Below are 17290 nucleotides of genomic sequence, written 5' to 3' on the forward strand. Positions count from 1 at the left end.
AACAAAAAATCTCCGGTGATCTCACTTTTCAGGGCAGAGGAGCTCCTGTCCCAAATATTCTTGAGAACAAGGCTGCAGCAGAAGCATAAACACAAAGAGAGGTGCCCAGCACGCATGTCATGCTGACAGCCACTTTTTTTGGGAAGAGCTGGGATGCCAGGGAGACAGACTTAAAGGAGATGGACTTTCCTCAGAGTCACTGGCTGGAATCCCAATGTCTCTGCCCTGGCCCTGCTGTGGGGAAGACCTAAACTGCAGACTTGTTTCATTAGTATGAGGTCCTGCCCCAGCTGTGCAACCTCTTATGAGGAGACAACAGGCAATACCTTTTTGGGGAGACCGAGATCTCCACAGAGCAGGTGGTCAATCACACCCCTCACAGACAAGAAACCGAGGCAACTTACGTCATCCTGACAGCTGAGTGGACAGGCACCGTCCAAGGCACTGCACTGGGAAGGAAAAGCAGAGAATTAACCATGGCATTGAGGAAACTTCCCAGTCTGACCATGCAGGAGCCACTCTGGCAGTCCCACTCCCACCACCAGAGGCTTTCACTGCTGGGACTGAGGCAGCAGCAGCTCCAGTGACCCCATGGGTCCCCTCCTGACTCCCCATACACCCCACCCTCACACCCAGACAAATTTTCCTTACTGGTTCAACTCCAGGTTTCCCACAGCAGAGTCTCAGAGATCCAGAACCTTAAAGCAATTTATTCGTGGTGCAGCAACACAGGAAGAGCTCAAGCTGGTGCCTCTGAGGAGGGGCCCTGAACAAAGGAAACTGGGCTTTTATACCCTCACAGTCTATGCGTGTGATTGTCCGGGGTCGTCCTGGTGAGACATCTGCTCCTGCTGTGCCTCCAGGTGGCTGGACACCTGGCTGTCCCACATGTCCCTGTGGTGCCCTTTGTTGTGCAAAGGGTCAGTGCCAGTTCAGGGCTTCTTGCCTGGGGCTCCCAGAGCTCAACCTGCAGCTGCACCCTGAGCTACCTGCACGGGGTGTATCCCTCAACACATGGCATGAGCTCATCTTACTGTCTCACCCTTGGGACTGCTGGGCTAAAGGATTCCATACCAGTATCCCAGACAGCTCTGCAATTCAGCTGGCATTTCCACCAAGACAAGCTCGACAGCATGCACAGGTACCCAAGCCAGCCACTCGAACTCCTGCCTCTATGAGCAACATCCCCTTTCCTGAGGGCTCAGATCCTGCACCTGCCTCCCCGACATGCTCCCAGCAGGACCTGTGCACTCCAAGCAGAGGTGGCACTTGTAAAGAAAGGGCGAAAGCAAAGGTTACTGTGCACCAGGGAGAAACCAGCATGCATTTCAGCATCTGTCAGTATCCAGACTCAGAACATAGTATGGTATTTTAGATCAGGGTTCTTCTCAGGCAGGGATTTTTTTGTTGTTGTTGCTGTTGGTTTCTTTATTCTCCAGACAGCTAATGATAAAATAGGATGTGAATGGTGCACATGTAGCCCAAGGCACCATCCATTTGCTTCATTTAGAATTTCTGCGTACTGGACTTGACATGTGTTTCACAACACTGAACGGGGTGGGGACACGAGGGGTTAAGTGGTGAGTAACAAAGCCCTTCAGGTGCTTATTGATTTCATAATTGTTCAGAGTTTGCTGCATGTGTCTGTCTCTTTGTGTTATTTTTTAAAACTATTTTCTCCAGCAGCAGAGGGAAGAAAGCTGACATGGTGTTGCCATTTCTGTGTATGGAGTCCCCTTCCTGCCAGAGGTTTTCTGGGGTCAGGAAGGACACTGGCAGAGCACACAGCCTGTCTGCTCTCAGCCAGCTACCCACTATTTTCTCAAAACCCTTAGACATAAAACCCAACCCCCTTTCTGGGTGATTCTCAGTAACAAGAGGTAAATTGGCCATTCCAGACCACAACAAGATCGCAACTTTCAGTTAGAATTTGTTTCTGCTCTTGAGTTTTGCAGAACAAAACCAGTTTTCTGTCCCTCTGTTTAACTTCAGAGGAGGTTTAGAGATGCCTGAGTTTGTTTCAAGTCCCACGGCTTTGCAATATCACCTGTTCACACTCTGAATCCAGCTGGCTTTTTGAGACTCTAGGGATGATAGCTTAAAAACATTCCTTTATCCACAGCTGCAAGCATCATCTCACCCCTGCCTCACCACAAAACAGCACATGGTTGTTTTGTTTCCCCGGATATATTCCTAGAGGTGGCCTTGCACTTCACCCTGGCAGGTTCCTTCCTTTGGTCAGCAGAGGAACATGGTCACAACAAACCACAGTTATGGCCTTGGGGAATAACAAATACAGAGCCCAGGGTTCAGATATCAGAACAGAAACCCAGGTGAACCACAGTGGTTCTCCACAAGAAGGGCTGGTGTCTCACACATCCTCCTCAGCAGTGTGAGGGCTGAGTCTCACTGCCACTGCACTTCCAGACCTGGAGAAGTTCCAACAGTGCCTGGTGCTGGACTGGCCATACAGCAGCAGCACCACAGCAAGGACCCTGGTTTGAGAGCACGGGCAGCCTGCAGGGGGCCCCTGAGATGGGGGCAGAACTGAGCCTGTCCTCCCTGGTTGCTCTGAGACCACATCTGCTGCTTCATGGGCACAGCTCCCTCCTCAGAGACCAGCCTACCTCACAGCATCCTCCTGCTGTTGGTCAGGTCTCTGTGACCCAGAGCACTTTGAGCTTTGCCAAAGACACTTAATTACTGTGAAGACAAACACAGCCTATGACAGGTTTGGACCCTCTCCAGTGACTACAGACAAGGGACAGTGCCTATAATATGCTGGCACACAAATGACACAATTAGGAAGCCAAGCTGCAGCGAGGCATGCCAGGATGCCTCCCTGTCCCCAGCTTTTGTCTACTTACATCACTGTCATTGGGCTGGGAGGCACAGCGTGGACATCCAGAGCAGCACAGCATCAGTGAGGCAGGAGAGAGAGAGAGAGAAAACAAAATCTGTTAGTCATTCCTCTGTCAAACGGCGGTCAATCCTGGGACACCACACCAGCACCTACCAGGGCCACGGCTCGCAGCCACTTGGCACACAGGCCTCCTTCACCTGCTTTAATAAGGCTTCCCAGCTTCACCTAACACCCATGAGGGCTTGCTTGTGTGAGAACTTTCTGCGTACGGCCCTCAGCAGGTTTTTAAAACCAATCTCTCTGCTGCTGTTTCAGGATGAGCTCATGTGCTTTGCAGAAATCCTTTTAGCTCAGGTTATGTTTATGTGATCTCCCACCCGTGAGGATGCTCCTGCCTCCACAGAGCAGCTTCCTGCCCTCCCATCTTCTCTGTCACCCCTGTCTGATGAGTTCCCTCTCCTGACAGCAGAGAGCCACTTCTGCTGTGGGCTGCTACAGTCCTGTCACTCTCACCCTTCCACAAGACCTCCCTGAATGCAAAGCCTGGGGAGAAAGCCCCTGGGTGGTAAGGGAAAAGTGTTTCATTTTTCTTGCTCCTCAGACTGGGGGAGTTGTTTTAATTATTCCACTTCTCTCAGTCCAGAAGAGTATCTAATATTAGGACAACACCAAATGCTTATCCCTGGGGCAAATAATTTTTATTTTGGCAAGCTGGTAGTGTTTTGTTATCATTATCAAGATGATAAGAGAAGGCAGTAGATTTTTTTGCTGTGTGCCCAAAATCGCAGATTTCCATGAGGTTTCTGAAAGGCTGAATGAGCACAAGCATATTTCCACAATTAAATGTGTCATATGCAGCAGAGCTAATGCCAGGCCAGGATGCTGACAGTGTCACCACGGCATTTGCAGAACAGACTCATGGCTCACACGGCATTAGTGCCGTCAAAGGATTACAGAAATGTGTGACTTCAAACTAATCTACTTCATAAATCTTTTAATATGAATTTCACAAGAGCCCTCCTTAAAATGCCTTCATATGTGATGTAACATAGTATCGACCTTGCTGATGAAGAGCATTAAATTGTCTCTCTACATGCTTGCTGATGCTCCTACCTGTTGCATGGCCATCCAAAACTTGCGTTGGAGCAAATCCAGCTTGATTTGCACACCCACCGCTGCAGAAAACAAAAAGAGGGGAGGATCAAAAGAGGAGCATGAAAGACAAATACAAGTCAGGAAAATAGGAGTAAATATTTGCCCAAGGTGATGGGATGGAAATCACAATTGCAACCTGCTTCCAAATGTGAATGATAAGTGCTGAGTCAGACCGCCACGTGAGAGTCAGAGGGTTAGCAAGGGAGAGGGAAAGGAGACACTGACTGTACTGAGGTACTGAGATTTCCCTCACACTAAACACCATGAAGCTACAAACAAATTAACAAACAAACAAATCCCCCAAAAGCCCTCCAATGTGGCATGGGCTTTTGCCTTTGTCTTTTTCAGATTTTGCCCGGCCAGAATGGATGTTTGTGATCGCCCCAGCCTCAACTCCTATACCACGCAGCATCAGTCAGAAATAAAGTAGGCCAGTGAGGAAGGGATTAATTTGAAAACCCACCTGTCTCAAGGGGGAACCACAGAGATTTAGATTTTTCCTAAGCCACTACAAAAGCACAGAATTATGAATGCCACTTGACAGAAAGTGTCGATTATGAATAGTGATTTGTTACCTGTTCCCAGCCTAGTGCACGGTGAGCTAAGCAGCACTCTGTGTGTGTGTGTTTCCTAATGAAGTGTGTCCTAATTTCGTGGCTTAATTTCTCTTCTATTCCCAGCATCATGCTCCTGAATTAAGGCATAGCTCCAGAGGAGAAGGAACAGTGCAGGGTCTCCCTGACAGGACAAGCTGGCTGTCCCTGGGTAGGCTGCCTATGAGCACGCACAATAACCAGTGCAGTCATGCATAGCCTGGCACGGTGATGGGGAACAACTGGGCTGTGTGTCAACTAGTTGAATCCAAGAGCTCTGGAGGAATTACACCCTCAAGCAGGACCTTGAAATAGAATATAAAGTGCAAGGGGAGGGAGAAAAAGAAATACAGGGAGGGAGATCTGTAGCCTTTTTTCACAACCACCAATATCAGGCGGATGAAATGTTGCTGTTTCTACAGATTTCCTCTGAATTAGAAGGAGCGTCAAAGGGGGGAACAGATCCTTTCAATGTGAATCATGCCGTGTGGGTGCTTTTAAGCTAACGGTATGATATGATGCTCTAATTCAGATGGCTATGAATTAAAACTGGAGTATGCAATGGTGTATTTTCTTGCCGCATGTACAGAGACCCTGGCACCTGGCATCGGCTCTGTCTTTTACACCAGTGTCCTTGCCTCATTCCTGCTGCTGGTACATCTTACAAATCCCATGTATCAGAGGCACATTTCTTATCCAGCTCTCCTGCTGTAAACTGAATTTGCCTGTCTGAGGGGGAAAGGAATGATCCTGTGGAGCTGCATTGCCCTAAGCCTTGCAGAGCACAAACCAGACAAGACAAAGAATGCAAACAAAGGAGGAAGGACAGGGCTGAGTCTGGCCTGGGTGAGATTCCTATGCTTCAGCAGGGCTATGGCAGGCATGGTTTGGCTTGGTGCCCCTGCTGACAAACCGGCACTCCACGACAGAAGGCAAGCGGTGCTGTTGCTGCTGAGTCCCATGAGGCCCACGCACCCGATTTGGTACGGCGCTTTAAATAAATTCATCCTTCCAAACCATCTCAAGAAAGAGTCATTCCCTTTCTCACAGCAGATCACATCAATGGGACTGAGCATTACCCAGGACATATAGTTTTCATGAGACTTGAAGAGGAGTCAATACCTACATAACTAACCTTGCAATGCACTTACTCAGTGGCTCATGTTTTTGCCAGTGGGAACACTTGGCCTCAAATTGTTCTTCAGAGAGATCTTAGCCCCTGGTTGTAAATCCTTGCTTCTGCCCAGGAGGCATAAGTAGCACATACCCAGCCTGGACAGAGCTGCCTGCAACGTGATGAGGAAGAAAACCTGGGGGGCTGCACTGGTGGCCAGTGGCAGGGACAGAAGGTGGAAGCTACTGGCAAGAACTGTAAGAAACTTTCAGACATTCAGGTGACCTGAGTAAGACATGGGAGGTGAGGAGAAGCAGGCCACAATCAACCCCCCCAGTGCTAGTAACAGTCATCTGGGCATCTTCACACTGCTGGTGAGGTCAAGGAGAAAGGAGGAAAGCAGTGATTCAGTCTGAGATAAGGATGATGCTATAGCTCAAGTGAGAGGGGAAAAACTGGAATAAACTCCTCTGTGCTTGTTCCAAAGAATAACAGATTGTTAATGAGCCTTTTTGCTCTGGTGGCAAAGGGTAAGCTGCATCAGCGGGAAGATCTGAGGTCCATGAAATGATGAGTGGCCGCTGCAGAGTCCCCAGAGAGACCATGGCTAATAGTTCTATTCCTACTCACATGCAAGAGACCTGTGCCACTGCAGCACCCTGGCAGTGCAGTAGAACAGGAGGACAGGCGGTCCTGAACACCTTGCACAGGTAGGCGTTGCTTCCCTGTGTTGATATGGTACCCCAAGCTGTGCACGACTTCCCACCCTGCCTGCAAAGCCATGGCTGCAGTGGGCCTTCTCTGGAGCTGTGCACTGCCATTCATCATGGAGATCAGAGCCTTCCCCTCCACCTGTTCATCCCTCTGTTGAGCACGCCTGCTTCATTAGCTCATCCTCTGCTTGCCTCTCTTTCTGCCTGCAGTCTCTGGCTTCTCTCTTTGATTATCCATATGTTCTTCTCATAAGGAGCTTTCCCCAAGATTTAATTCTTGGGCCTGCTGCACAACAAAAAGGCATAACAACGAGTCTCAAGATTGCATCCTGCAGAGTGCTTATCAAGATTTACCTTGCCATTCACAACCTGGTTTTGTGGCAGCTGGTCCAGCAGTTAAATAAAACCTGTGATTCAAATGGAAGGTACCAGAACAGCAGAGCAGCCATGCCCATACTACCCATTTGCATTCTCCATTCCCTATTTCTGAAATATTTGTATTTTCCCTCTTGAGTCAGTAACCTGAAATTTTGAGTCCTCTAAAAATTTTACTTAAAAAGATAACTTCCAGACAAATCAAAATGAACAAAAAGCCCAAATTGGCCTGTTTATTACACTGGACCTGACAGAAGGGGCATTTTAAGTAGATCAGCAGAAGAGTAATTCTTGCAACTGAGCTACTGAGGTCCTCATCAAGATGGAGAAAGGCAAGATAGGGGTCTGATTTTGGGAGGGAAGGCTACAGGAGCCCACGGGAGAGCACAGAGGGAATCCTAACAGAGGCAGTGGGCTGGATTTGGCTGCTTACTGCACCCCTGTACTAGCAGGCTATGTCAGGGAGGGCAGGGAATGCCTGTCACTGATGGATGTCACCATACCTGACACGTGCACCGGACCTATGGCTGAGCACACTCTCTGCTGCACACAAAGTTCAGGGGAATAAACTGTGGATCTTTCACCCATTCCCCTCGTCCCAGCCCCCTCCTAACAGCACCCCTCAAGTTCTCCCTGAATCCCTAAGGAGACAGACACAGGACTGTGCTGCCTGCCGTGGGCACCTCTCAGTTAAGTCTCCCTGTTGGATGCGCTGCCTCCCCACCGCCGTCTCTGGAGCACCAGTGGGAAGGGGCTGCCTTTCTCCCAAGCCCCCCGGATTCGCCCCCGCTGTCTCCCCATCGCTGCAGCCGCCCGCCTCGCTCCCATACAAAAGCCAGGGCTCGTCCCTTCTCATCCCGACGCCTTTCTCCCTGAGTTTATTGTCATCAGCCGTAGCAGGCGAGAGATGAAGGGAGGGGAGGAACTGTTTAGCTCGGTGCCTTCTCTTGTAACCTGTGCCTGACCAATCTACCTCCTGAGGGGCTGTGGGGAGCTCCTCCCGCCTGGCATCTCCTCACCCCTCCTCGAGCCCCTCGGCTCCTGGCACGCGGAGAGGGATGGCAGCAAGGGCGGGATGAGGGAGAGAGACGGACTGACAGCAGCTGCCCTTTCTCCAGGATGCGTTGAACGGAATGAAAACCTCCCGAGCTCCTTCCTCCGGGTGTCTGGGAGCAGATCCTGCCTGCCTGGCGGGGTGACTCCTCTGCACTGTCTGTGCGCGTTCCTGTGCGTGTGCTGCTGCCATCGCAGATGTACCCCCAGCTGTCACTTCACCGCGCACAGTCGCTCCCTCTCCCGCCTCTCTCTCTCTTTCTCTCTCCCCCTATTTATTATTTACGGAGGATTACAGTCCCTTTCCCACGCTGTCATCTCGCTGTGCGGCTCCTCTGCCCTCCACGCGAGGCAAGCGGCTGGCTAGGGAGGGCTCCTGCCAGCTAGGGTCCAGCTGCGAACAGAGGCACTTTCTGCTGGATTTGCTTTGGGATTGTACCGGGTCAAGAGAGCTGGAAGAGCTGCCGTTCTCACAGGAGGGTCCCTTCCAGCCTGACAGAGGTAAGTAAAGACGTCTCTCTTCGGCGTTTTTCCCCATCCCCAGCTAAGCGCGGTGAGCGGAGCTGCCCCCAGGAAGCGGCTTCCCCGGGGAGGAGAGTGTCAGGCAGGGGCAGCGCTGTCTGCCAGACAGCTCAGTGCAGGAGGCTCCCTTGTGCGAGACTGTCGGGCAGCGACTTCCCCCGTAAAGCAGAACGGCAAACCTGCTGCAGAGGTTGCTGGTTCCAGTCCAGTTTCAGTGCAGGCAGAGGGGAGCAACTTCTCCCAGCTGAGAATGGCACCGGCACCTTTCCTTGAGCCACGGGCGGCTCCAGGTGCGGCTTTGAGGCTGAGAGCTCGGTGCTGGGGTCACCCCGTACCGGGCAGCTCCTGCTGAGCCCTGCCTTTTGTCCCCTCCTCGGGGCTCTCAGAGGGGTCAGCATGAGAGGTGCCACTCGCCTGACCTGTGATGGCTTTGCTGGCTATCATTTTGGACTCGGCTGTCTTAGTAACAACAACCTCAAATGGAGAAGTACGGACCAAAATTGAACAGGTTCAGCACTCAGTACACAGCTTTAGGATCGGGGTGGGGGGGGGGGGTGTATGTGTGTAAGTGTGTGGGTGTGTGTGCTCGCAGACATGACCACAGGACACGAAGTGAAGGATGCCAAATCACAAGCAGAGCCAAAAATAAGTCCCAAGTTGCTTTCAGCATCTCTGCAGGCTGAGCCTGTGATTTCTGAACTTTTGGGTGGAAGGCACAGCACTGAGGGGGGTGGGTGAAACACAGCACAGAGAAGCTTCACAGCCTTTTCCAGCCCTAACTGGGAGGAAGGGGTGAGAATGAGCCCCAAATGAGCCGAGGTGAAGCGCACTATGGATAGGGGTGTATCTGTAAGCGTTAGCCTCTGTGTGTGTGTGTGTGTGCACATACATACACATGCACAGACATGTGCACACATACATCCCACACAGGGCATTCTGCCCCCTCCTCCTCCCTCTGCCTGACCAGTTTATTACCGTCCCTGCATCTCCTGCTAATTATGAAAGACTTGTTAAACTGGAGCTCTCCCGATTTGGGGAGAGAGGATATTTGAAGCTGTTGCTCCAACCTGATCATGACCAAGCTGGGTCCCAGGCCCACCACGTGGACTGTCAGGTAACCTGAATGTGCCACATCCAGCACAGCCCTGATGGGAATGGCAGCGAGCAGGATACAGCACTGCTCTGCTGCTGGTGTCTGACCTGCCACTCAAGGATGGAGAGAGAAATTACGATCTCATTTGGGGAAGGATTGGAGTAGCTCCTATTGCAGGGTTTAGAGAAGGAAACCCTTAAAAGACAGGGGAACCCTTAAAGGCACTCAGCGACTTGTCCCAAAGCAAGGGACCTTTCTAGCAGTGAGGAGAAGGGAGCCTTTCCAGAATTGCAAACAATTTTTCTTCCGAGCTTTGTCACTCAGGTCTGTTGGGGGAGCAGGGGGGTTGGATCTTCCTCTAACTGCTGTGGGCAAACAACATTTGCAAGGGAATTATTCCACATGAGCGAAAGGCTTGCGGGAGTTGTCTCCCTGTCAGACATCAGTGCTGCCTCTGTTAGTGCATCCTGTCCACTTGGAGGAACTATGGTAAATCCTGAGCAAAGGAGCTGCTTGCAAAGAGAAAGGGGGGAAGCCTTCTTACGTAATTTTTATACCAGATCATAGCTTTACCCTTTCCTCCAGCCAACTGAATGTCACATGCTAGCAAGGTGCACTCTCAGCTCAGGTATCTTTAAGAGTTACTCCAGCTTCCTGCCCTTCCTCTGGCTTTTTTTTAAGCCTGATGCAGAAATGATTTTCTAGGCTCTTCTGCACCACAGAAGCCTGATGAAGGCAGACCTGTGTCTCAGTAGGGCTGGGAGGGTCAGCAGCAGCACGGGGCCATAAGGATACCTCAACAGGAGCATTCAGGGAGTAACAGAGGCTGGAACAGGATGGGGAGAGGCTCAAACCTGTGGGAGGGCATTTCTGGCTAGTTCTTCGGTGACTCTTCAGCACTTGCCTGCTGCTGACTCAAAAGACAGAGCAGGCAGTTTCCTTCACTTGCCATGTTTGGTTACAAGCAGCTGCTTACACTGCTTGACAACTGTCCCAGTCCTGGGTGGCTCAAACCATAACTCAAACGACCATACTGGGATGCTGCTGCCAGCTGGCTAATGCTTCAGCGTGCTACACCACGACACACGCTCAGCTCTCAGTGGAAAGAAGCAGGAGTGGGAGTTCTGGGATGTTCCTCCTGCTGCAGGGAAATACCTTGTCACACAGACCTTATTCCTGCTGTGGCTTTACTAAAATGCTGGTTCACAAAAAAGCTTTCTGTGACTGAGGGTATGATAACAGCAAGAAGATGTACATTTTTTTCTAGAAACCAGTTCAATTCCAGACTCGAGAGATGGAAGGAAAAGTTGCTTCACCTGTGAAGGGTTGGATTATGTGAAATATATTATTCGCATTGCAAAAACAAGCAGTTGAAAGTTAGGAAATGTCGCTACTGGAGGCAGCGTGCCACTTGCTTGGGGTTGCAGTCCTGACTGGTGGGATCACGTGCTGTATTTCCATGAGCTGCTTCATTCAGGGTACTGGCTACATGGTGCTCAAGGAGTGAAGCAGGGGGCTGTTATTTTTTTTGGGTACTGCAAAATGCGTGCCTGTTTTATTTGTTTACTGCCTGCCAAGCAAGCCCTGCAGGCAATACATCACTATTCATTGTCTTGTGGTGTTCTGAAGATGTTAGCTGCTACAGTTGCCTTGTAGCTGATGATAGAGGATTTATGCTCCTGATGAGGCAAGAGACAGAGTGGTTGTTTTCCTGGCTTTTGAAGGGAAAAGAGACTTCCCCTTTTAGCCACACGGGGAAGGAGCAGCAGGTGCAGGGCCAGAGCCTGGGAACTCTTGGCTCTCAGTGCTATTGAGTCCTCAAGGCTGTACCGGTTTGCTGGCTAAGCTGCCAGCATTTTGGAAAACAGCTGCGAGTGTTCAGCAGTTCTGCAAAATGGCCCCTAGGGTCTTGTGTTGGGCACCCGCAAAATTAGGAATGTACAGACTGTGGCCTCCTGCCAAAACTGTGGTTTAATATTTAATTCTGACCATACAAAAATAGCCTTATTTATTACAGCATCCTCATTGTTAGCTCGAGTATCGTGTGTCCTCTGCACTGAGTATGGGATGGGGTCCTGTGAAAAAAGAAGCAGTACTTGGTTGGGTAAGCAGTGCTGTGCTGCATCCACACAAGTGGCTGAATGAAGGCTCATGTTAAAGTCCTTGGCTTTGCAAGCCTATTTTATCATATGGCAAATTTTTTCTTCTTTTCATGAAAATGACAGTTAATTGGTTATTTTTTTATGAATGGGAAAACAAGAGCCTGTCTGTTATTTATGCCCTGCAATGCCCCACGCCCATCACAGGAAGGACTGAGACTTAAATTTACAGCAAAGCCGCACAAGTCAGAACTTCTCGACTGACTGCAAGCAAAAGCTGTTACTTGGAAGACATGCTCTGCTACCACGCTCCTCCTCCCTTCAGGGAGGCTGGGAAGATTTCTTCCCCATGAACCATGCTCTCACACAAGGGATAGAAAAGGAAGACCTCACCCTGAGTCTGGAGATGAGCTGTTAGAGGCAACTTGCCCTGGCACTCATCTCTTGGGCTCCCTTTCCACTCCTGCTGAGACTCTCTAGAGCCAGTGCTGCCCAAAGCAGGGTGTGGTGCTGCTGTGACTGTGCTGTGAGAGACCTGTGCAGGGGCAGAGGGGTGAAGGTGTGCCCTGCTCTCCACACCACTCCCATCTAGTGATTTTGATGGGATGTGAACTTTGCCACAAAGGCGTCTCTTCTGTGCCTGCAAACCCTGTAGAGAACTGAAGTCACAACAAAGTTGCAGACCTTCCTCAGCCTCGGCAAGCCCTGCAGCATGAGGCTGTGGGCTGTGTGCTAACCCACATGCATCCCAAGATCCTGGCTGGAGCTCTGGGTTGTGAGAGCTGTCACCACATCTTGTTGAGCTATGGGCAATGTTCCCAGCTTGTAAAAAGCGTAACTGTGTCTCAGAGACCCGCAGGCACCCTTGGAGCTGAAGGCAGCAGCCCAGATCCAGTTTGAGTGGACTTTGCAGGGTTGCTCTGGGAAGGTGATGGGGGCCAATGGGGCAGCAGAACAACTCCAGGCTCTTACAGACAGCACCAACACCCTTGTGCCACAGTGGGAACCAAGTGAGACAGATTCCTGCAACTCACTAAGGCAGAAAAAGGCCTCCTTCAGAGTCCAGTACAAATGCATGGTGTGGGAATGATGAGAGCCAGCCTTTCCTTGGGAGGTTTGCCAGGAGCTGTGTGCATGCTGGGACGCCAATCCCCTTATGATAAGAGCTGAGAGGATTTTTACTGCCAGCATCTTGTGCTCTGCCCCAGCACTGTGCAGGCATGGATGGTCCCTGCCCCTCTGGACATGCCCAGGGCACAGCCTCGTGAGACCTTAGCGAAATTCTTCCCTTGTTCCAGTGTTTCTCTCTCCTCCTGCTCCAGCTGCCAGAGTGACAAGCCACTACCCTGGCAGCCAGTGGTTTCATTTTGGGAGTCTGGCACCCAGGGAAGCACAGCCAACATGGGGAGTGAGCAAAAGGAGGAGGGATCCGAGGGATTCTCTTGCTCAGCAGCCTGGGCGGCAGCAGTTCATCACCATGCTCTCTTTTTCACCATAAGAAAGAAAGAGCAACAAGAGTCGAGCACAAGGAAGACCAGTGAGCTCAAGGGCCCAGTGTATTTCAAAGTGCAGGCTTTGAAAAAAGCAAAGCCAGTTTTTGGGCTGATGCAGACATGAATGATGGGAAACAAGCAGCTGTGGGGCATTTTGTGTGCAAGGGATCACTCAGGCTTGCAGAAGCTTGCCTCATTTTTGGAATGAGAAATCACAAGGAGAAAGGCTTATGGCTGAAGTGCCTTGACCCCCATAAGATGTGAAAGGGGCCTCTTGGTATTGATCTGGGAGCCCCTTGATTTGGCAGTCTGGTCATGCTGTTCAGCACACATCTGGCCTAGTGCTCCAGGGACAGAGCTTATATTGATTACAAACTTACATTTTCCTATCTTGCAGCTAAATTGATGCACCTCCATCTACTATTCTGTGCATGTAAATGTATATCTTATCTCAAGACAGGCTGGCACCTTCCCTCTTAAAGATCTGCTGCATCCTTTGACTCTAAGAGACCCAGGGAAGGTATTGGGCCATGTCCAAATTCCTGAGCCCTCAGAGAATCCTTCACAAATGTGGGCCCATACATACCTTCCTTCTTGAACACCACCCGAACAAAAACAAGAAAGAGAATCCTTTGGGATTCAGAGCACTGTCCAACCAAGAAGTGCAGGAAATACCTGTGTGCACAACAGTGATGGGAATGAGGACCAGAGAACCAGGATTCTCCCACCAAGCTGTCTTCTCTCCCTGCAACCTTTTCCTGGTTGTACCACCCACCCACACCCCCGGGGTAGGCTTGCCAGGAAGGGGAGAGCAGCATTTTAAATGCCAGTGAGCTGGAGGATTCTCGTGGGGTGTAGAGGAGGAACTGGGAGCAGAAGGTGCCTCCCTCAGACCTGCCAGGTCAGGAGCAGCTGCAGTCCTTCTGTCAAGGGACCGAGCGAAAGGATTAAGGGCCTGAGCTACCACTGACCATGGGATTAACCCCTGCAGGAAATTAAAGTTGTAGAGAAGGCTCTTCACTCCACAGCTGAGAGAAAGAGAAAAACTGGGATCTGGAATAGAACTGGCAGGGCTGGTGACAAGCCACCACCCACAGCCAACTGTTCCCGGCTGGATCAGAAAATGTTATCTCAACCTCCATGTAGAACCCCCCTCCACATCTCACTTGGTTACCAATTTTTGCCAACGGTGTGAGAACAACAAAAACATCACCCTGTGGCAAGAAAAAGAGGAGGAAACTGGGTAGTCGGCTCACGTGTCCCTCCTCTGAGCCCCTCTCCCACTCCCTCACCCGCTTCCCTTCTCAGCTGCCTCCGTTTTGCAGGGAGGAAACATGCACGTGGTCTGTCGCGTTCAGCAAGACTTGGAGAAGATGCTGGCACACACATGGCTGGATTTCTTCCTGTCAGCTGCCCCCTCAGCTCTCCTCCTGCTGCTGCTCTGGGCCTCCTCCATATGCCGCACTCTCACTGTGCTGGGACTTTCCTGTCACTCCTGGTTGGATATCCCGGTCTCTCCACCTGCTTCCACAGCTTCCCAAGGAATTCCACATCTCCACAGCAATCTGGGTCTTTCCCAGCAGTGCTACCCTCCCTGTCCCCCCTTCCGATGCTCTGTATTTCTCAGAGGATTTGCTGAGGCTTCATGCCCTTGGTGTTTCCAGCTCCTCCAGAATTTCCCAGTCTCATTATTGTGCATTGGTCAGGGAGGCTTGGGAAGCAAATAGTGTTTTCTGCTTAAGGTATGGAATGAGGTATCAAGAAAACTGGCCTCTCTCCTGTTTTTGCCACAAGCCTTCAGGAAAACCTGGCTAAAAATCCTTTATTCTGTGTAACTTTGAAAAGGCCTACAAATACTCTTTGCAGGACAGGAGAGCATTTACAAGCCCAAGTGCAAATGCTGCACTTGATAGCTTTGAAAATTCTGAGTGAGTGAGGAAGTGCCGTGGACTAATGATGAACTATCAAAAGCAAGGCAGCTGAAATTTCAGCCAGCCAAAATCAGCAGCCAGTTTTACCTGCATCATAGTTTACTCCTCCATAAAATGGGGATAAAGTTGATCTTTCTTGGAGGGTCCTGGGGAGGAAACATTTTTTACCATCAACATAGTTGCACTTCAGAGGTGCCCACATTGCCAATCCAAAAATCAGAAGCTTTTTGACCTTTTCACATCACAGAGAAAAGGGTGAGGTTTTTCTTCACACCAGGCCAGGAATGTGGCATAGTCCCTTACAAGACCAAGTGGGTTTTACACTTTTTCTACTCACTTTACAGCTTTCTGTATGAGGTATTTTGCTTAGCTGTGATTGATCACTGCAAGTCAGAGGGCACTATTTCTTCTGCAGCTGTGTTTCTCGTATGAATTTAAAATGTGCTTTCCATTGATTGTGACAGCACAACACTAATGAATCTCGAACACATGTGTTAATAAATCAGCAAGTGCTGCAAATGAAGCCCCCAGCTCTTTAGCTTGGAAGCTCACTGGGGCAGTGACACGCACTGGATCTTTCCACTTACCTTTCCAGTCCTGCTGAGCTTCTCTGCCACCTCTGAGTGCTTTTGCATTCCAGAGAGGACAAATGAGGGGCTGCCACTGAAACAAAGTGACCTCTTTCCATCGATAATTTGCACAACTAACAGGTCTGTTGGGGGACCAAGAATGGGTGAGGTCTCCATGCCATCTAAAGCCATTTGTGCTGTAGTAGTCAGGCCACACAGATTATGAGTCTCTGCTGTCAATTGTCCCTCCAAGGGCAGATGAAGGAGCATGCATAGAACAACATGCTTTAGTCACTAAATGCTGGGGTACCACTGTCCCCCTCCATTATGGGGTGATAGCAATAAAACATGAATCCTAAAAGCAACAAGGAAAGGGGAAGGAAAGAAGATAATCGCCTTAAAGTGTCCTCCATGCCCTCCCTCATGCTGCTGCTTTTCTGATAAAGGCTAAAGCAATTCAGCACCAGAAAGGGGAAAAGGACTTTGCCATCAAGGAGAGTGTGGGGGAGGGATGAAAAGTCTGAGCACACTTTCTGATAATTTATTGCTGGCATCTGTTGCAGTCTCTGCTACCCACCCTTCTGTAATATAGGTCACCCACATGCCCTGCCAATGCTCATAAGCCAGGCTGTTAACGGAGTCTGATCCCTCAGCCATGATCCAAGGGTTAGTGCAAGGGACTTGGAGAGATAATCACAGACAGAGGTTGCTGGACTCTGTTTGTGACAGTGTCTCATCCTAGTGACACAGTCACCTGTGTCTCCAGCTTCAGTGGTGGTGTCTGGAGAATGGGATAGATTTATCCACCTACCTAGAGCAGAGGCACTACCAGCTCTTACCTCAGCCTTACTTCTGGGGGCCATTAAACACAAAATAACACCACCTACAGCTACGGTAAGAGCCATTCACAGAGCACATGGCAAGCTTTGGATAGAAGGTGACACGGAATTGGGAAGAGTTACTAACCAGTGCGTGGATGCAGTAAACTGAAACCCTCCCCGCCCTTCTAGCACGATCCTTGGGACCTTCCCCACAAAAGCTATGGCTTTGGAGTGATACTGCAAACATTACCAGTGTCTGGGCACAGAGAAGCAAGCACGAGGCAGGAATAGTGCCTGCTGTAGATTTTAGGCCCTGGCAAGGGCTGCAGAGTCATTACAATCCCCTTTTTTCCCTTTCCCTGCCCCCAGCAGTAAGGTTTGCTGTTCAATCTAATTAGGGGAATCCTCATTAGAGAGTCCTCCAGAGTCTGACAGCAGGCCAAATGTCCAAGTGGCACTTCAGCTGTATTTTTGGCCACTGGAGCCCATGGGCCAGAAACGGATGATTTCATTTTTGTTGCTTTGAGCTGAAACTAAAAAAGTTGTCTTTTACTGTCCTATTTGAAACAGTAATAAGAAAAGGCCATCACTAGCCCCACAGGCTACCCTGTTTTCTCCAGAATCTGGAAAGACATTCAACTCCAAGCACATGGAAGAAAGCTCTGGACACCGTGCCCCATGGATCATAGGGCGTTCAGTTGACATGTTGCTCTAGGGAGAAGGAACCATCTGGAAAGCCCATGAGAAAGACTAATGCCTGGTTTGTGGAGCCCTTGGGTGACTTCAGAGCATTCAGAGCTCCAGCAATGCTGACCAGCCTTGAGCCCCCAAACCCAAGCAATGCCAGGCAAGTTCAGAAGAGGTGGCATGGTGCCTCTCTTGTTGAGCTGGGGGCA

General features: G+C 50.2%; 1 protein-coding gene across 1 annotated transcript in view; it reads right to left on the minus strand.

Annotated features, from left to right (window-relative positions):
- CACNA2D4 (calcium voltage-gated channel auxiliary subunit alpha2delta 4) overlaps positions 1–17290 on the minus strand; it is a gene marked incomplete at both ends in the record, with an annotated part of 120669 nt that overhangs the window by 19281 nt on the left and 84098 nt on the right. Inside the window, 3 exons of the mRNA XM_082281133.1 lie at positions 405–449; positions 2868–2882; positions 3977–4038. Coding sequence (XP_082137259.1) covers positions 405–449; positions 2868–2882; positions 3977–4038 — 122 coding nt within the window. The remainder of the gene's footprint in view (positions 1–404; positions 450–2867; positions 2883–3976; positions 4039–17290) is intronic.

The sequence above is a fragment of the Coloeus monedula genome (genome assembly GCF_965178545.1).
Source record: "Coloeus monedula genome assembly, chromosome: 4".
Lineage (NCBI taxonomy): Eukaryota > Metazoa > Chordata > Aves > Passeriformes > Corvidae > Coloeus > Coloeus monedula.